This window comes from Amblyomma mixtum, chromosome 4, assembly GCF_055824585.1.
Source record: "Amblyomma mixtum isolate Tamu chromosome 4, ASM5582458v1, whole genome shotgun sequence".
NCBI classification, from domain to species: Eukaryota; Metazoa; Arthropoda; class Arachnida; order Ixodida; family Ixodidae; genus Amblyomma; species Amblyomma mixtum.
Window position 1 is genome coordinate 91,522,776 of NC_143015.1, and position 20,728 is coordinate 91,543,503.

Below are 20,728 nucleotides of genomic sequence, written 5' to 3' on the forward strand. Positions count from 1 at the left end.
TTAATGCACGTACAAGCATTGCACATAAACTATGCACCCAGGGACAATAACTTTCGCGTTCCCACACTTAAGCAATCTCAAGTTTCTCTGCCGAATCTTTTTTTTTTTTCAAACGGGTGCAATGCGTGCAACGTGGGCGTGAAAACGCCCCTGTAATCATAGTTTTGCTAATCTTTGTGTAGATATGTTTTAATTGTGCTCGTTGTTTACAAAGTTAGTTTACTTTTTTATCAGTACCAACATTTCTAGCTTCTGGTACCAAGAACGCAGTATCAATCAATCAAGATTTTAATTGAGGTGTTAGTGGCTGAATTCCGGGAAGTAGAAATCCCTGAGGAGCCCTTCATTATAACGACCTCTACAATTCACGGTTCGCTCTGTCATTTCTTCATTTCTAATCGCGGTTCATTAGCTTACGATGATTTTAGCACCCGTCTACCGGCTTCTACCTCTCTGATGGCCTGCTTTTTTTTTAGCGTTCAGACCTCATCAGGGAAAGCCAGGTGTGACATCTTTTTTTGTGTCCGTCCTTACTGGAAGAGAAAGTCCTTCATTGGAAGCTGGAATTTCCTGCCACCGGCATTCCGCTACCTTTTCATGGTAAAGCCCACCCTTGTTGGAAAAAAGCACACAGGATAAAAGAATGTAAGGAATAAAGCAAAACGTATGCGAAGTTTTGCTCGCAGTTCATATGTAATGCATTACGGGAACGGTTCTTTTCGGTGAAGCAGTCACTGAAAACCTTTACCTCTCACCTGATTGAAGCGCAGTTCTTTAGAAGCATTTTTACTTCACTAATCTGCGTGTTGGCAACGTTATATTTAAGGTGTTGTTGTACTATATTAGCAAATTGCGTGACTGCTGCACACATTTATATTTAAGGCCTCTTTTAAAGCAGCGCCCAGGCATTTCTGGCATACGTTATTAGGAATCTGCAGCACATACCATTACGTTCGCTATTTCATGCCGCACCGAATAAATGATATCTTGACATACATATTGCCAGTGAATTTAGTCTACCAATTTCAAGGAAATAAACACTAATTCTTCACCAAGTAATGTATAAATATCGGGCCCGGTGTTTTTTTAGACGGTCCAAAACTATTACAAATTTTGCTGAGGTAGAGAGAAGCTGTTTGCTGCCTTTTAATACGTTTCGAAGACTCCAAACAACCGACGGATCCTGTTAACAGAATAGTGATTAACTAAGTTATAAAAGTTAACTTGATAACTACTACCGATAGCACCTGGTTACAGCTAGAAATCGGTAGCCAGTCGTCAGTAATAGCCATATATGTTTTTACAATTTCGAAAAGTCCGGTAACCTTGGTGCTGTGGCTCGACAAAATCTGTCTGTTTCTACTAGTGACTTGCACTGGAGGGGTTGCTTGCCTGCATTCCTTTCGAACAAATGTATTTTGGCACGATGTAGCCAAAATTATTTGAGACAAAGAGGAGAGCTAATCGGATTTATGAAATTCTGAAAAGTAGTAATGCTATTATTACTATCCAGCCAGAAATCTCTTATTCAATGTAAAAACAGCGTGAGATCAATTAATAAATTGGTTTTTGAAGGAAGGAAATGGCGCAGTATTTGTCTCACATATCTCGGTGGACGCCTCAACCGCGTTGTAGGGAAGGGGGAAGGTGGGAGTGAAAGAAGAAAGAGAGAAAGGGGTGTCGTAGTGGACGTCTCCGGAATAATTCCGACAACCTGGAGATGTTTAACGTGCACTGACATCGCACAGTACACGGGCGCCTCTTGCGTTCCGCCTGCATCGAAACGCGGCCGCCGCGGTCGAGTTCGAACCCGGGTACTCCGGCTGAGTAGACGAGCGCCTTAACCACTGGGCCTGCGCGGCGCGGACAGCGTGAGAAGTGCGAAGACGGGACGAACACGACAACGCGAGCGGCGACAACTCGCCCAATTTTTCGTTCTTCTGGCTCCCTGCCGCTTTGTTGTCTTTTGTTTTTCTTACTTTGGTAATATATTATTTTTCGGGCAATTTTCTACTGTAACTTTTTTTGCACACTTGCTAGAGTTTCATTGTTTACTTTTAGCTGAATGTTAAGCGTGTTGTACAACATGACCTGCTACCAATGCTCATACCCCCTCCTCCCTCACAGCAACTGCTTCATTGTTATCCTGGTGAGCCTAGCTGCGCACACTGCTAGACAAAGGCATCTCTCATATCGACCCAATTACCACTGCCCTGTGCAGTGGCGGCCACTTTATCCGCACAAACTTATCAATCTCAACCGTCTGCCTGAATCTCTGCTGCCTCCTGTCTTGCAATCTACTCCGTTACCCCAAGGAACCATCACTTATCTTCTCTTCGCGTTGAAAAGCATAACATTACACCCGCCTATGAGTGCCTTGGGGAATATTCCGAATTAATTAATTAATTAATTTATATATTGTTTTATTTATTCAATACTGCCAGCCTTAGTAGGCCCAGGCAGGAGGGGCAATACAATGAGATACAAGGCAAAGTAACATTTACCACACAAACTAAAAGATAAATAAACCAAAGACAACACAGGCATGATTTGAACAAAAAATAGGCAAACTGAACACAATGTCCCGGCAGAACTGGAAGTACAGCACACAAAAGTCGTTATAGAAAACTGACAATGATCTCAGTGCTTAACAGCGCAGTCAAACGAAGCTGGTTCCACTTAGTTATTGTTCGGGGAAAATAAGAATATTTATACTAGTTTGTTCTGGCCCGATAAGGTGTTAAGGACTGGGCGTTACGATGTCTCGTTAATCGTGCCACTAGTGGTTTTATATAAGGATCTGGGCTCATTAATAACTTGTTATTTTTCAACAAAAAGAGAAATTTTAGTCGCAAAAGATTTCTTCGAGTTTCCAGTGTCTGTATGCCATTTACATTCATTAAAGTTGTAGGGGAGCCGGAAGTGCGGAATTTAAAAAAGAATAAAAAGAACTGCTTTCCGATGAATTATTTCTAATGCATGGATGTTAGTTTTCATGAAAGGATCCCACACTGTACAGGTATATTCTAATTTCGGTCCAATGATTGATGTATAAGCTAGGAGCTTGGTTGCGGAAGGGGCTCGTTTTAATTTGTATCTAAGAAAACACAGTTTACGGAAAGATAATGCGCAAATGTTCGGATGTCAGCATTCCAGCTTAAGTTAGTTATTTTTATAAATGATAGATCACCTTTGCTGCACTCCTTCAAAATACCCTCTGTTTGAATCGGCACCAGGGCGGCCTTCTGGAGACCACGCGTCTGGGCTTCGCCTTCCCAGACGAGCAGCACCTGCTCAAGCTCCGCCGCAGACTGCAGAGTGCAGCACACTGGGGTTGGGCAGCCAACACGCAGGCAGCACCGGACGCCGACTCTGCGCCCACGGCCACCCGCCGCGGCCGCATCGGCTTCTACAAGGGCAATGTGGTGCACATCAAGCACGTCTACAAGAAGAGCGTCGACCTGACGCGCAGCATACGCAAGGAGCTCATACAGGTTATTGAGTATTTATTACTACCTTAATGTCCCTCGTGGGACATTACGTGAGAGGTAGGTTAATACATAATACAATTAGTTTTGTATGAATGACTTCAAGGACTCTGGGGCAGGGCAGATAAAGGCTTAGGCGGGCAAGTTGTTTCATTATCTTGCTCTTTTACAGAGGAATGATCACAGATGCGCATAAGTGGATGCTCGAGGTAAATGGATGGATGGATGTTGCGAACTGAAAGGTGGTGTACAGTGTTGATAACGAATGACTAAAAGATGAATGAAAGAACTTCTGGAAAATGCAAAGTCTATCTTCCGACGGAATTCCAGGGTTGGAAGCGTAGCTTTTCTCTTCAATGCTGCTAAGCTCTTATATGATGGATAATCAGAGTATAAAAATTATACAGCGCTGCTTTCGACGCACTCAAGGGCATTGGCGAGGTTATATGGTTGGGGGCTCCTGATACAGCATGAATATTTTAGTTTAGGATGGACTAAAGGTAAATAAGCGGAGAGTTTTAGAGCAGCCATTAGTTGGCTAGTCGCAGGTTACGTTTTCGGTAGGTGAGAACAGTTTAGCTTCATTGGTTACGTCATAACATTGCTGGTCTAAAACAGATTGTGTAATAGGCCGATTATTAGACATTTTTCTCTGGATGCGCGTGATATTGCTGCGCCAAGCCGTAGTTCAGTTCAGAATGCAACTGATGACGACGGAATGAGATTACTGTTCTTCTATTAACGTTTTTGTGCACTAGCCAGTTAGCGGACCAATTTTGCACACGTTTTGTGTCACACTGCTGGTGGTGAGAGTCCTTACTGTAAGCGGTACTCGGGTAAATGATGTAGCCGTCTACGAATAAATGAGTGGTAGAAGATAGACAATTAGGGAGATAGCTAATACAGAACGGGAATAACAGAGGCCTTATGGTTCATAGTTAATCGGTGTTTCACGTCTCAAAGTGACTCAGGCTATGAGGGACGTGCACTGACATCGCACAGTACACGGCATCTAGCATTTCACCTCCATCGAATTGCGACTGCCGCAGCCTAGGTCGAACCCGCATCTTTCTAGTCAGCAGCCGAGCGCATGGCCACTGGCAGAGGCCTTAAAAGAGTACCTTAGCCCGTCATGTGAAAGCTCTAATAAATGGCAGGCATGTGCGAAACGACTAACATATGAAATAAAAATGTCAGTTGAAGTACCACATCAGCAATAGTCGATTATAAAGTATATTGCATTTGTTGAATCTGCTGATGCAAACATATGAAGACTTCAGCTTTAAACCTTCACCAACATTTGTATTACGGAGGTAATGCGCAGAGAAAAAACACGCAATCTACCTTCTACATTTTAAGGAGGCTAACGTTTGCTGATGTTCATCTGTGAACCAATACTTGGCGATGAGAACCTTGAAGACGCTGTTAACTTATGTCGAAAACTATTAAGGACAGCGTCATGAATGTCAAGCGTGTTTTTGCCACTGGAAAAAATAAGCCACTCACAGCCGAATTGCATATTCTTTGACGGTGAAGAAGTACACGGCTTTTAGAGAAAATCCTGCAAAAATTAGCGATAGGCGAAGCAGCGGCTTCTGCGTCGTAAGCGATGCACGTTATGCAATAGCACCGCTGCTGTTTCCGCGCCACTCGCTGGTTTTGTCGTACCGACCATTGTCTATGGTTCACTGAGAGAAAGATGTGGGCATAAGAACTCCCAACTGAAGTTGACGTTAACAGCTAATAACGAATAATACAATAAACGAGTAATACATAATAATAAACGAATTATACATCGACACTTAGATACCAAACTGCTGAGAGGAAACTTCCCCGTTTATATCAGCTACATTAAACAATATTAAAAGAGCAATGTAAGGTGGTTGCTCTAGCATGCCTCGGACAGGACAGAAAAGAATACAAGGTTTAGGTTGAGAACTCTTGTTGCCTTCTGTTGCCCCGTTTTGTTTTGAAAGCTTCAGAGTTTATACCGCGCTTGAGTGAACTCTCTTTCGTAATCAGTCATAGACTTTCAAATTCAATCCGGTCTGTGCTTGTTGAAGTGCAATATAAAGGACAGGCAACGTAACCATGTCGAAAGCAGGACACACTACACGTGATATTCTCTCGCTTTACGCAGGTTCGCGAAATGAGGCATGAAAACATCACGCCTTTCATCGGCGCCTGCGTCGACCCGCCCAACATCTGCATCCTCACTCTGTTCTGCGCAAGAGGGAGTCTGGAGGTGGGTATCTCTCTGTGCTTATAACAGCCAGCAGATGTATCCTTCTTCTCGATTAAGGCAGAAAGAATGTAGTGCTTCAGAGTCCAGCACTGGTGCTCTGAAACACTACCCAGTAGAAAATTGCAGAACAAAATGCTTTCAAAAGCGAAAGGCTGGATATGACTCAGGATTAGCTTGTTCTGTTCTGAAATATACTTTCATAACGAACATGTTGGTTGGTTTGGTTGGTTTATGGGGTTTAACGCCCCAAAGCGACTCAGGCTATGAGAGAGGCCGTAGTGAAGGGCCCCGGAAATTTCGACCACCTGACGTTCTTTAACGTATACTGACAATGCACAGTACGCGGTCCTCTAGAATTTCGCCTCCATCGAAATTCGACCGCCGCGCCTGGGATCGAACCCGTGTCTTTCGGGTAAGCAGCAGAGCACCATAACGACTGAGCCACCATGGCGGTTCTTTCTCGTCATAAAAAGAAGGAAAAAACTGAGCAGATTCTCTAACCCGAACGGCATTCGTGCAGTGTTACAGAAGTTCCCGTTACTAGAATCGTCGACATACTGAAGCATATTTCTTCAAGACAACGGGTTAAAAACTTTAAGCGGTGAATTTTGACGATGTCATTTGTTTGAGGAGCGGCGTACAACCCCAAGGTCATGCTCCTTCCCAATGAAGTTTTTGTCTGTGTAAACGTTTTACGAATTTCAAAATGCTGTCACTGCAGCATCAGGACGTCGGTTTAGGTTCGGCCGGATTACGAAGATTTAAGGTCACTGCGATCTTCTCTGTGATAATTATTTTGTTCAAGCCGGTGCTCAAAGAACGCATGGCACAAAAGTTTATCTTCTTATCGGAGAGTTCCCTCTAGGTTATAAATGCTAGTAAAACCTTGGTTTTTCGTTGTTGCTGTGGATAAATGTATCATAAATAGATAGCATGCATAGTTTATCCCGAAATGAAGAAGCTGCAATCTTCGCCGCCCGTGAAGGGATCCATCAGCTCAGACGCAGAATTTTAGATACCTGTGGGATACGCATGAAAGCAATTTTTCGTATATGTCTTTCCCCGGTCACAAAAAAAATAGGTGGGACGTTCAGCGCCAACTATTACTGCGAATAACAAAAAAGAAAACCATAACATTGCATTGTCATATGTCTTGCGCATTGTAGAAACCTTTCAGCTATGCGAAGTGAATGATCGTATTAGTTTATGGAGTGCATGCAGATTCTTTGAGAAATTTCGCTTAGCTTGATAAATTTAGGCAAGTAATTTATATTTTCAAGCGCTTTAAGTCAAAGCAATCAAAAGTTGCGGCTTTCGCAACGATAGGGCAACACTTGTGATCCGTAATTTAACCTACTAAAGTGTAAAGGCTTAACACAAATTTTTAACCCTTAGCTCTGTTTTGGAACAAGTTTATGCGCAAACTTAGCTATTTCCCAAATTAAAATTAATTTGACGCTGGCTATGAGATTCTGTAAAGCCGAGACGCAAATGCTTTGAATAAGACGCAGCCTAAGTTTTTATCTAGTGCAACTAATACTCGCTTCCCCTAAAATTGTTGCTCATAGACGGCTGCAAAATGTAATAAACTAAAGTGTTCTTTCTTGTTCCAAGAAGTACGCCAGAAGAACTACAATTATATAAGGGCTTTTTTCTTGTGACCGGCAAGTTAGTAGAATTTTTTGCTCATGGGTACAGCAAGCAAGAGCAATCAGCGAATCCCCAGTACCAGTATCGCGTTGCTTCAAGGTGCGATCCTTGCCTACCATACTGAATCTGTGCCCATGACGCAAATAAAGGCTCACATTTTAATACCATGTGAAGTCTCACCAAACAAATATAAAGCCATGACATCGAAGAAATGGAACCAAAAACTTCAAACGTGAGCTTGAACGAAAATAATTTTTTTTGTACAGAAACAGCATCGTTCGCCATTTTCCTGAGTATATTTAGAAGAGCAGTTGAAACATTGTGGTGAAGTCTAAGGGGTGCAGCGTTTTTTTCTTATTAGCCGTTTCTTGTTTGCAGCCTAACGTGACATTGGCATGACTGTTTGAGGCAAACGCGCCTACCTCTTGACGTGGCGAATTTCAATTCGCCGCTTTGAGCACTAGTACAATTTGATATACTGAACGGGTGGATATTGCTAGTGTGGTTCATATGGAGCTCGTTACATCCATTTGCAGAAAAATTTGAATACATAGAAAGAGGGCACCAATTTCATGCATTTCTATGGGAGGTACCTAGGGAATTAGCTAAACTTTTGATAGATCGATTATACCGTCGTAACCCATTTCGTTAAAGGAAGGTGTGACTGCATTGCAAGAATTTGCGTTTTCAGCGCGGTCGCATCATGTATAGGTTAGCTAATTTGCACACAATTGCAACTCGATTTAAAAACAGCAGCAAAATATCGCGCTAAGAATTGCAAGAGGAGCCTACTAGCTATTCGGTAGCAAAACATAGTTTGCTTTATTTTGTGCGGATTAAAATGAAAGCGTGTGTTTTCTTTTGCACTGCAATTTTGTTTTTGGGGTCATCCCTGTATTTTCAGCTGTGTGCTTACCTGCATGATAATATTTTTGAGAGCTATTCCCTACACAGAAATCTGTCTTGTGTTTGATTGTGTCTCATGTTCAAAGTAATTTTTTTATCACGGTATCAGCCAGTATCAACCTTTTTACCGAAGGATCGTGCTGGGGTTAACATAGGAAATGAAAAATCCAGCATTGCTTTTTTTTAATTTGAACAACCCATAGACCTAATCTGCCGGTGTTTTCTTCTTTCAGCACTAGAGATGACGCGCTCTTACAATATGTGGCCGACGAATGTCCACTTTTACATAACATGGCTTTTGTTGTCTGTTTCAGGACGTGCTCAAGAACGAAGACCTGGACCTGGACAGTATGTTTGTCTCCTCCCTGGTGGCCGACCTCATCAAGGTCTGCGCCGTTTACTCCCGATGCTCTTTCGCGATATAGTTTCTTGCTCTACTGGATATATTAACTGCAATGAGTGCTGATGCCCACACCCACCCAGCACCCGGAAATATGGTGGCATGTTTGCCAACCGCTTTGCTTGCGCTGAGGTAGACAGATGTATAGAGAGAAATTGTTAAACTGATAAAGCAAATCAGAAACTCTCCCAAAACGTCTGGTGCAAACAGCGCTTACACAGGGCCGAGTAGAATCAGAGACGCAACAGAACGCTGTTGCGATCAGATCATTCACCAGCAAGTCCCACTGTTTACCTCGTTAAAACGTTCAGGAATTGTGCAACGCTGGCGGCTCGCAAGAAGGTAACTGTCGCTTCATAGCTTAATCACCGGTTAATAGTTCTTAATTATGTTTAACAGTCTAAAGACTGCTGTTTCACAACGGCAGCTTGCGCCCATAGCGTAGGCACCGTCTATAGCCCTTTCATTAGGCAGAAATATTTTTGTGCCCCCCCTCCCCCCCCCCCCCCCCCCAGATTGTGCCCACCGATTTCTTTGGAAATCTCAAGACAGGCACCGCCAGCATAAAAATCTCTGCAAGGATCGCGAATGTCGCACACTACAGTCAAGGCTTGCGAATAATTGTGAAATAGTTTTAATGTCACAAAACTAGAAAAAAAAGTTTCGAGCGGTCGCTGTCCAAGGCGTCACTACGCCCGAACACAGCGAGCAGCCTGCAGCAGAGCATACGGGGCGGGTATGTTTTTTTTAACGTCAACGATCGCAGGTTTCCAGGCCAAAAGCTATTCGCAAAAGAAACGAACAAAAATCAATTGATATCGACTCACCCTATTGAATGGGCCGTAATTCGATTAAACATAATAAAAAATGAGCGGAATAAAGTGCAAAAAGGAGTTTCTGTTCGGACATTAGCTCGCATGGCCCCTTAATAGTTTCATCATTATGGGGGCGTGATTTTCATGAAATGTCCGCCTGTGTGTTTTTTCGGTGAACGGAAGAAATCGAGCGAAAATGAAACTGGTTAACCGGATAAATGTAGTTCAGGAAGATGAGTTGTTGGGAAAGGGCTGCCGCGGTGGCTCAGTGGCTATGTTGCTCGGCTACTGACCCGAAAGACGTGGGTTCGATCCCGGCCGCGGCGGCTGGAATTTCTTTGGAGGAGAAATTCTAGAGGCCCGTGTACTGTGCGATGTCAGTGCACGTTAAAGAACCCCAGGTGGTCGAAATTTCCGGAGCCCTCCACTACGGCGTCTCTCATAGCTTTAGTCGCTTTGGGACGTTAAACCCCATAAACCAAACCAAACCAGTTGTTGGGAAAGTTGATTCATTGTAGCGTAAAGATGTGCTGCGAAAAAGGGACAATCACACGAAATAAGACGCTTGTCCCGTCACCTTTCATGTGATTGTCTCTTTTGTGCAACCGTTTTCTACGCTACGTGATAAATGTTTACTGATAAGATTGGCCTAAGCAGAGGAAATGGGAGGTTTAGGTTTAGGTTAAAGAAAGAACGCCGGACTCAGGAAAAAATTCCAGCAAAACACGGACTTTGCGCTCGGTCACAGCGGGGGCCGTCCAGTCTTCTTATGTGTGAATGTGGAGAGCAAAGGTGTAGCAGACGCGGAGGCTGGAGCGCGGAGGCTGGCCTAAGCGAGAAGACTTAGAGCGAAGTTACTCCAAGAAAATTCAATAGGGCAGCCAATGCTGATTTCATGTTATCGACTCTAAATACTCGGTACGCACGCTGCCCTGGCTGGTGCCTTCTGAGTGAAGACTTAAGCGGGGCGAAGAAGGTCATGGAAACAACGTTTCATTAGTATAATCATCAGCAGATGGCGCCACCATACTCCTTATTGTGAAGCCCAATTCAATATCATTTGTACTATGAAGGCGTGTTGTCAGTCCATTACGGGATGATCGCTGAGAAACAGCGTGAACGGCGCTGTGTGAGTGTGCTTAGTTTGCGTTGCTTATTTTGCGGCGTTCGACGGCACCACGCAGGTCAAGTGTGTGGTCGTCGCAAAAGAGTAGCATGCGAAAGCGACCAGCCACTGGGGAGCTACGGAAGAGTAAACTTGAGCAGGCGCAGTTACTGGATTCCTCGAAGATCGGCGCTGCAGTCTTGTTTTTGAGCAGTTTTCTGACTTATGAAAGCTGCATTACGAGTAGAGCAGGGCCATTTGCTTACATGAGGCACAAATTTATCAGTCTAGCTGGAATTATCGCGCCATTTTATTAGCCTTTTAAGAGTTTGCACGCATAAGTCACAAGGCAGCCGTACACAGTGCCAAAAGCAGTCCCTAATTTTTTGTTCCCTGTACTAGAACCCTCAAAAAACTTCCCTGTTAGTTCATTAAACTCTAATGCTGTGTGGTGCCGAGGCCTGTTCACATAAGAAAAGCGCGCTGCGGAAACACTCATAACGACCTTACAGCCAGTATCGGCGAGCTCTAAATAAGCGGCTCCGAATGCGTTCTTCGAGGTCATAGACACATGAATATGCCAAGGGAATGTGTTAAACTAAACACACATTACCTAATCCGCACTTACACTGGGATAAAGCTTACAACCTTCTATTCAACGAAGCAACCCGGCGTTCGTTTTAAGGGGGTGCTGGTGTTTTCTTTCGGACGTCCAGCACTGACACTACGCAGAGTCTCTACTTCAATGTTGCTAACCGGAGGCGCCTGCCCTCAGCAAGATTAAGCTCGCTCATATTTTTATCCTCAGCCACTAAAACAGTTTTGAAAATTCGTAGTGTCTGCATACTGCTGAATGGCGGGGGATAGTATCTGCTTCCGGTACCTTGCAATTAGGTCTGCAACATTTTTAAAACTTCGTTGTGTATGAAAGAGGGAGCAGTTAAACATTCATGAAATATTCGAAATGCTTCCCGCGAGCAGACACACTGCTTTCGTTGCGTATGTATTATTAACATTGCATTATTTTACACCTCCTACCCCACCCGAGCACTTTTCGGCACAGCGATCATATTTCAACGTGCGGTTTTTGCTCCTGTTCTAATCACCTTTACAACTTGTAATATTAACTCCAAACAGGAAAACAGGTTCTTTTTTAGTGCTCCTACGTGGGAGTCTCGCAAGATGCTGCAAAACAACGAAGTTTTGACACGTGCTGTATGCACGGGGTCCTCGGCGGAGACTAAGCAGATTCTTGAAGTTCTCTATTTTTGTGCGAAAGTTAAGGAAGTTCTGGTTAACTTTCTCTCCGTGTCTAAAGCCTTCAACTAAGATATCAAAGCTCTCTACGTAGGCGGAAGAGCGGGGCATTAATAAAAATGTAATGAAAACGGCTTTTCTACGCCTAAAGGAAATTAACTTATTTGGTGATCATGACAGGGAAGCAAATTTTATTTTGCTTATTTTTTTCTTAAAGACTGCTTGATTTCGTTGTTCTTCCTACCGCATTTTGATGTTATGGCTTCTTTGACGTAATGTTTTCCAAGCGTCATTAACGGTGCCGCCACCCACTACTGTGCTTGCCAGCGAATATTTACCTCGCTGGAATGTGACAAAATTCTCCCTGACCATTATATCCCCTAATCCCTTTCCCCCAGAGCAGGGTATAAAGCTGGTTTCAACTCCCGGTTAACGTCCCCCACCTTTCCTTTTCGTCCTCCTCCTCCTCCTCACAAACAGAAAGAAAAAAAAATATTGTCAGGTGTGTGTTGTTGCATGATGCAAATTCTCGTTTATCAACAAATTTCTTCGGTAATCGTCACTACCTACGCGAGCCAGTCGCTTGGAATAGCATCCGAATCCAATTAGCGTATCAAGCACCAGTTCATCTCTCCAGAACCAATGGGCTCAGCGTGCGCTTTGTGAGAAATGCTTGAACACATATATTTTCATAGTAACCGAGCCGACCACGTGTAAAATTGCGAAATGAAATAAATATAGCCGTCCTTAAAAAAAGAGAAAACTTTTGTCTCATGACAGCAAATGCTTTTCTGGGAGGTTAACCTGTTGTAAATGTTGTAAGGAAATAAATTTCCCATTAGGACAACTTCGCTTATTAGCGAAAGCACATCCTGAGTATTACGTAGTTGGCACTCGTAGCGACCGGCCATTGGTACTGCTTGAAACTGGGAAAATTGTCTAGTTGAAAGTGGACGACTGAAATTTTTTCGTATTTCGGCACCCAGAGTGTCGTTATATTCACCTTAGAAGCGAGTACTCAATCCCCAGCCTGGTGACACGGCCTAGGTGGCATGGGTGCCTAAAACCTCATTTTGTAGCGAAAGCTACATTGGCCACGAACTTGCGATTTCACTGGGGGAGGGGGGTGCTACTAGGAGGCACAGAGACCGACCTTGAGCCGTTGCCTAGCAACCGCCCTCAGCTGGGTTACGTTGGTCGTCTTAGGCGCATTTTTAACGGCCACCACCTTTTCAGGCGTGGGACGCAGCCCATCCTTCTCAATGTAATGTCCCAAGTACGTTATGCGCTGCTGAAACAACGCTCACTTTTTAGATACTCACTCGCGCACCATGTTCGCCGCGCCTTCTGGCATGGCGTCACACCGCTTGCCTCACCGCGGAGCCGCCGCCGCCACCATTTGGTATGACGTCACACCGCTTGCCTCGTCGTTGAGCTCTCCTCCGCTCGCTTGGCAAGGTGCGTCGCATGCTTTCGCTACGTATATCATGACAAAGCCGAGCTATGAAACTTCCAATTTTTTTTCTGTGATATGGGACATGCACGTTCCCTGTAAAAGTTCTGCGTGTACGTGTGCGCGTGGGTGAGTATGTTGTGAGTATGTATTATTTCACTCTTAGCATCTTCATCTGGAATAAACTGGGTGGTAGATTACCTGGCGAACTAGTTTAGTTATCATGAAACATTGCTTTTTCTTCCTCCTGTGTCTTTTGATTTGCGTTTCGTGTGACATCCTCGTTTGGGCAGCGCACCGTGAGCGGGCGATGCAGGGATCGCTGTTTCAGGGACATGTCTTGGTCCGCAGGGGATGATCTACATCCACGACAGCGAGGTGGTGTCCCACGGCAACCTTCGCTCCTCAAACTGCCTGGTGGACTCCCGATGGGTGCTGCAGATCTCAGACTTCGGCCTGCACGAGTTCCGAGCGGCGCAGACCTGTGTACCGCAAGCCGTCTCTGAGAACGCTTACCGAGGTCAGTCAGCGTGCGTGCACCTCATGGTTGGAAACTTTCACAACTGAAGTAGAGGATAAAGTAGAGCGCAGGACCAAAGGAACAAGGCCGCAGAGAAGACAGGTTCTTTATAAAAACACGCTATCGGTTTTCTAAAGAGTCTCTTTTGGTGCCGTAAAACGCTTATTGTGCAGACTTATATGCAAGAACAGAAAAAAAACTTGTGCTTTAAATGATAGGTGGTCCAAAGCAGAAAGGAACTGTTAGCCATTAAGTGAGAAAAATTTGCTTTAAGCGACGCATCACTATGTTGACAGCCGTGTAAAACAAAAAAAAAATATCGCGTCATATTCATTGAGCATTACATTGCCGGAGGCTCGCTGTGAAACGTAAGTGCTGCGGCTTCAATTCTGCGCAGAAAATACGTTTCGGTGGTAAACAGTTCATCGCATCAAAGAGAGTAATAATAATGAGTGCCAGCACAACGGGACATTAAGGAGTTCTGTAGGCCTTCGAACGCAAGGTCTAGAATAATTATTTTTGTGCCCCATCCCAAACCCCACCCGAGAGGACTGGGAGGCGACCCTGTCCGGTTGCTGCACCCTCGAGGCCCAAAGGGCCTTAACGCAGCGCGCCCGGGCTGCGGCAAACGCCTGTGGTGTGCCTGACTAGGCATCCCACCCAGTGGTTGTAAGGGCGTGACCCTTCAGGTCACGACCCCCAACACCTCTCCCTATGATTAAATAAATGTTTTCACCACCAGCACCAGTAATTTAAATAATTCAGTGCTGAAGGCTGGCCCTTTTAGTGTCTATTCTTGGCAAAGTTTCGAAAAAGGGTCTCAGCACACTGCCTTGGTAATTAAATCAAATAAATCACTAAGGAAGAGGGATAAATTATAGTCGGTAATAAAGCCGTGAAACTTCACCAAATTTCACAAAACAAAATGTCTATAGGGCACACAAATGGCTTGCGCATGCTATTGTCGGCCCATTTCAACTAAAAACGTTGCTGGTGGCGTGTTGGCCATCTGTTACTGAGTCCCGATAGAGAAGCGCTAATAAAGAAACTGGGATAACCACTCCAATTCTAGAAGTTGTGCTATACTTTGTCTTTCTTTAAAACTTTTTTTATTGTTTAGTTTTTCTATTGCTTTTCTCTGTCTTTCCTACTTTACTTCCTCCTTTTCTTCCTTTCTTTGCAAAACAAATTAGGGTTTCGAAAGAAAACAAAAATATATTTTTTCTTTGTTTTTTTGGCGAGGAACCTAGAAAAATTGATCGCGCGAAGTTTTTTAGTGTCATGATGTAGAACTAAGTACTGGTTATAATATGGCCGTTAGTAAGATCACAGCAGCTTCATCTATGACTCTCATTCTTCGTAGACGTAACCTATCATTATCGATCTTTAGATCTAGCGTAATTCCGGCAAGTGCACCGAAGGCAGCTGCCGGAATACTAACTTCTGATTCCCACACGTGTTCCTACGCAGCTCTGCTCTGGCGAGCCCCCGAGCTCCTACGCTCGACGAGTCCCCCGGCGCGGGGAACTCAGAAGGGTGACGTCTACTCGTTTGGCATCGTGCTCTACGAGATCATCGGGCGCCAGGGGCCCTGGGGCTACAAAGCACCACCCACGCACGGTTCGGTTTCCCTATTGGCCCGCTGTTTCTATGTCAGTCAACCTACGCAGAATAATGCATGTATTGAGCCCTTTCATCACTGATTCACGCACTTAGGCTGATTTTTGACTGCATGCATTTGTTTTGGATCGATTCATCTTTTATTTCTGCTTTAATCCTGTCTATGCCTCGGAAGGCAACCTGGCCGCAAGGTGTTTCGGTTTGGTTTGGTTTGGTTTGGTTTATTGGGGTTTAACGTCCCAAAGCGACTAAGGCTATGAGAGACGCCGTAGTGAAGGGCTTCGGAAATTTCTACCACCTGGGGTTCCTTAACGTGCACTGACATCGCACAGCACATGGGCCTCTAGAATTTCGCCTTCATAGAAATTCAGCCGCCGCGGCCGGGATCGACCCCGCGTCCTTCGGGTCAGCAGTCGAGCGCCGTAACCACTGAGCCACCGCGGCGGGGCGCAAGGTGTTTCGTCCAATCGTTTATTTATTCACACCATAATATTGCCCATCGGGCCATTGCATGCCACCGCAGGCAGTAGTGGTACGACGGAAAAAAAAACTCAAATAGCGGAACTCATGACAGGACATTGAAGAGATCAACACATCTGATTATATTGATACATGCATTCGAAGAAGATTCAGAAGTAGCGCATGCGCTAGAAGAGGAAGAAGTTAGTTGGCTCTCTCGCGCGCGCTCGAACCACTAGGGGACCGCCGCAGGTTTTTCGTTTCTGCGCGGGTGTTCTTTTTGGCGTTGCACGCTACAGTTTGGTGGAGCAGTGCTGGGTACGCTTCCCGACCTGCAAACTCCGTACAGCGTCACTACGGACTAAACACCGGTTCACCAGCGACCCAGCCGCCGTCTCCGCGGAGAGTCGCCTGAATTTGGGCCCCTTCCCCCGCCAACAAGGACGACGCAGCCTCGACCGCCGAGTCCAACTGACATGGCCACTGACACCAGGACCCAGCCGCCGATCCAGCCTCTACCGTCGAGTCAAACTGCCATGGCCGCTGACACCAGGCCCCTGGCGCCGATCCTTTGCCACCCACCGCGAACACCGCCATCTTTTCACGGTGACGTGTTCGAAGACGCTGAGGACTGGCTGGAGACGTTCGAGCGGGTCGCACGCTACAACGGCTGGTGCGACGAGCGGAAGCTGAATAACGTCTACTTTGCCCTGGAAGAGTCTGCTCGGACGTGGTTTGAAAACCACGAGGCTACACTTCCCACCTGGGAGACGTTTTGCCGGAGTCTCCTGGCTACGTTTCCCAACGCTGACCGCCGGGAGAAGGCCGAAGCTGCGCTGCACTCCCGAAATCAGCGCACGAACGAAAGCGTGCGCATGTACACCGAAGACATGACCCGTCTTTTCAAGCGCGCCGACCCCAACATGACAGAGGAGAAGAAGCTGCGCCATCTCATGCGTGGGGTTAAGCAGGAGCTGTTCGCGGGCCTCGTGCGCAGCCCACCCCGCACGGTGGCGGAATTTCTAACCGAGGCGACCACGATGGAGACGACGCTGCAACAACGGGCCCGCCAGTACAACCGGGACATCAACTGCATGGTGCCCGAAGGCTTTTCGTCGTGTCTCGGCGGCAGTGCAGACACCTTGCGTGAACTAATTCGCTCCGTTGTCCGGGAGGAACTGCAACGGATCCATCTGCCTCAGGTTGCACCTGCGCCGCTGGCAGCGCTGTCCGAAGTTGTCAGGGACGAGGTGCGACAGGCTGCGCAGGCACCTCCTGTCCCCGAAGCGCCATCCCGGTTCGATGACCGACCCACGTACGCATCTGTTGTACGTCGCACGACAGGCTACGGTCCCATTACCCCAACGCCTGGCGTGAGCAACATCGGCACATGTCACGCAAGCGTGCCTGGCTACGGTGTGACCCCGTCGACCTCCGTGAGTAACATCGCCACGTATTCTGCAACCGCATCTGCTACAGCTGGGCCACGCCCTCGCAAGTCGGATTTGTGGCGTACACAGGACCGCAGGCCTCTCTGCTACCACTGTGGGGAGCCTGGTCACCTCTACCGCGCCTGTCCGTACCGCCAAGTCGGCCTTCGCGGTTTCCATCCCGACGCACCCTGCCCTCAGAACGGCGAACGACCGCATGAGATTGCACAGCATCTCTGGGCACGCCAGAACCCTGCCTACTCTGGAAGGCGCGAGTCCCGTTCCCCTTCGCCTCTCCGTTATCGCGCTTCCAGCCCTGGCCGCCAGAGTAGCTCTGCTGGCCGTCGCTCGCCGAGTCCGCGTCGGGAAAACTAACACCAGCGACCTCTGGAGGCAAGGCCGCTGACGTCGGGACGTGTCAAGATCCTCCATCGCGGAACCCTCGAGCCGACGATACCCGGACAGAGAGAGGCAGCGACAGTATCAGATACGCTGCATCCGATTTGCGTGTGACAATTGATGGCACTGACATTACCGCGCTGCTCGATACCGGTGCTGATTACTCTGTTATGAGCCGTGCCTTCGCTGGAGAACTTAAGAAGGTTCTGACACCGTGGACGGGGACCCCCATTCGCACCGCTGGTGGCCACCTAATTTCCCCTGTGGGCAAGTGCACGGCTAGAGTTGGGATTAGTGGTTTTACGTACGTTGGTGAATTTGTCGTACTCCCCGAGTGTTCCAGAGACTTGATTCTGGGGATCGACTTCCTGCAGTCGAACGGCGCTGTGATTGACTTTCAGGAGGCACGTGTCACGTTCTCGACCAAACAGGCCGTGGCGCGCTTTGACTCCCGCGATCCCTGCAGCAACGCTCTGCGCATTGTCGAGAACGACGTCACGGTGCCGCCGCGGTGCAGTGTTCTGGTGCTCGTGCTGAACGACCTCTTTCATGACTACGAGGGCCTAGCGGACAGCCATAGTCCACTGCTGCTTAAGCGGGGACTTGCCGTTGCAAGAGGTCTCGTCCAACTACGTGACGGCCGCACCCACGTCCTCCTGACTAACTTTGCCAACGAATATCAGCACCTGGCCAAAGGCATGGCTATTGCCTTCCTCCACGACGTTGCTGAGGTTCCAGGTTTGTGCACCGTGGGAGGACCCTCTCCGGAGTATGCTGGCCCACATCGCGTTCTTCAGTCAGTCAGAATAAATCCTGCCTTGCCGTCGGTTCAGAGGGATCTTCTGTCGGCCCTCTTGGCAGAATTTGCGGACTGTTTCGCTACGAGCTCGAAGGTCGGCCGAACTCCACTCGCCAAGCATCGTATCATCACTGACGAGACTACGCGACCCGTCTGCCAGCGCCCATATCGTGTTTCCCCGGTGGAGAGAGAAGCCATTCAGAATCAGGTTGCCGAGATGCTTGCAGACGATGTCATTCAGCCGTCCACCAGTCCGTGGGCATCGCCTGTGGTTCTTGTCAAAAAGAAGGACAATACTCTGCGTTTCTGCGTGGACTACAGGAAACTTAACAGCGTGACCAAAAAGGACGTTTACCCGCTGCCCAGGATAGATGACGCGCTCGACCGATTGCGGAACGCCAGATACTTCTCGTCATTGGATCTTAAAAGCGGGTACTGGCAAATCGAAGTGGACGAGAGAGACCGGGAGAAGACGGCTTTCGTGACGCCTGACGGCCTCTATGAGTTTAAAGTGCTCCCATTTGGTCTGTGCTCAGCACCGGCTACTTTCCAACGCATGATGGACACTGTCCTCTCCGGCTTGAAATGGCAGTCCTGCCTGGTGTACCTGGACGATGTCGTTATATTTTCGCCCACCTTTGACCAACACTTGGAGCGGTTGCGCATTGTGCTACAAGCGCTCAAATCCGCGCAACTCACCATCAAAGCCGAGAAATGCCATTTTGGCTTTGAGGAACTTCGCTTTTTTGGTCACGTTGTCAGCGCACAAGGTGTTCGCCCGGACCCTGACAAGACTGCTGCCGTCTCAGGTTTTCCACGCCCAACTGACAAGAAGGCCGTTCGCCGGTTTTTAGGCCTGTGCTCCTATTATAGGCACTTTATTCAAGATTTCTCGAACATCGCGGAACCGCTGAACGCACTGACCCGTGACGACACGCCCTTCCTCTGGGGGACCGACGAAGAGGCTGCATTTGTCGAGCTTCGCAGCCGTCTGCAAAGTACTCCGATACTCGGCCATTTCGACGAGCATGCTGCCACGGACATCCACACTGACGCCAGCAATGTTGGCCTTGGTGCAGTACTGATCCAGTGGCAAGACGGTGCAGAACGGGTCATCAGTTATGCTAGTCGGACACTTACGCGCTCCGAGACCAATTATTCAACGACGGAGAAAGAATGTCTTGCAGTGATATGGGCCATCTGCAAGTTCCGACCGTACCTCTACGGACGACCCTTCCGTGTGGTAAGCGACCACCACTCCTTATGCTGGCTGGCGAGCCTCAAAGACCCCTCAGGACGCTTGGCTAGATGGAGCTTACGCTTGCAAGAATACGACTTAACAGTAGTTTACAAGTCTGGCCGCAAGCATCAGGATGCGGATTGTCTGTCGCGCGCGCCTATCCCAATCAATACCGAAGAAAACACCGATGATTTTCCTTTCCTGGGCTCTGTTAGTACCACCCAAATGGCGCAGCTTCAGAGGGCGGAGGACACGGAGTTGGCGCCGCTCATCGATTACCTCGAAGGCAGTGAAGCTCCCATTCCGCGTGTTTTTCTTCGAGGGCTTCACACCTTCACTTTACGGTCTGGTGTTCTCTACAAGCGCAACTTTGCCAACAGCGAAGAAGTGTTCCTACTTGTCGTACCATCACAGCTGCGGTCTGAGATCTTGAGTGCCTGTCATGATGCACCATCCGCCGGCCACCTTGGAGTCAGCCGTACACTCGCGCGGATTAGACAAAAGTATTATTGGCCCAGGTTACTCCCATCGGTGCGGGCCTACGTCAAAACATGCCGTGAATGCCAACGTCGGAAGACTCCTCCATTGAAACCGGCCGGATTTCTTCATCCCGTCGATCCACCGAAGACCCCTTTCCATCAAGTGGGCATGGACCTCCTTGGCCCATTTCCGAAGTCTTCGTCTGGAAAGCGTTGGATAGTCGTTGCGACTGACTACCTCACACGGTACGCTGAGACCACGTCTCTTGCCAAAGGCACTGCTGCTGAAGTGGCGCAGTTCTTCGTCCACAACATTGTCTTGCGTCATGGAGCACCCGCCGTTGTTATTACTGACCGGGGAACTGCTTTCACGGCCCGCTTAACCCAGTCCGTGATGACTCTGACGCACACGAGCCACCGACGTGCTACGGCGTATCACCCGCAGACAAACGGGTTGGTAGAG

At 47.5% G+C, this 20,728-nt stretch overlaps 1 protein-coding gene across 1 annotated transcript in view; it reads left to right on the forward strand.

Moving 5' to 3' along the window:
* The window catches only part of LOC149347415 (guanylate cyclase 32E-like), a 267,784-nt gene that overhangs the window by 229,728 nt on the left and 17,328 nt on the right, over window positions 1-20,728 (forward strand). Inside the window, exons 13-17 of the mRNA XM_089587089.1 lie at window positions 3,237-3,494; window positions 5,629-5,733; window positions 8,604-8,675; window positions 13,671-13,839; window positions 15,310-15,459. Of these exons, the coding sequence (XP_089443215.1) occupies window positions 3,237-3,494; window positions 5,629-5,733; window positions 8,604-8,675; window positions 13,671-13,839; window positions 15,310-15,459 (754 nt within the window). The remainder of the gene's footprint in view (window positions 1-3,236; window positions 3,495-5,628; window positions 5,734-8,603; window positions 8,676-13,670; window positions 13,840-15,309; window positions 15,460-20,728) is intronic.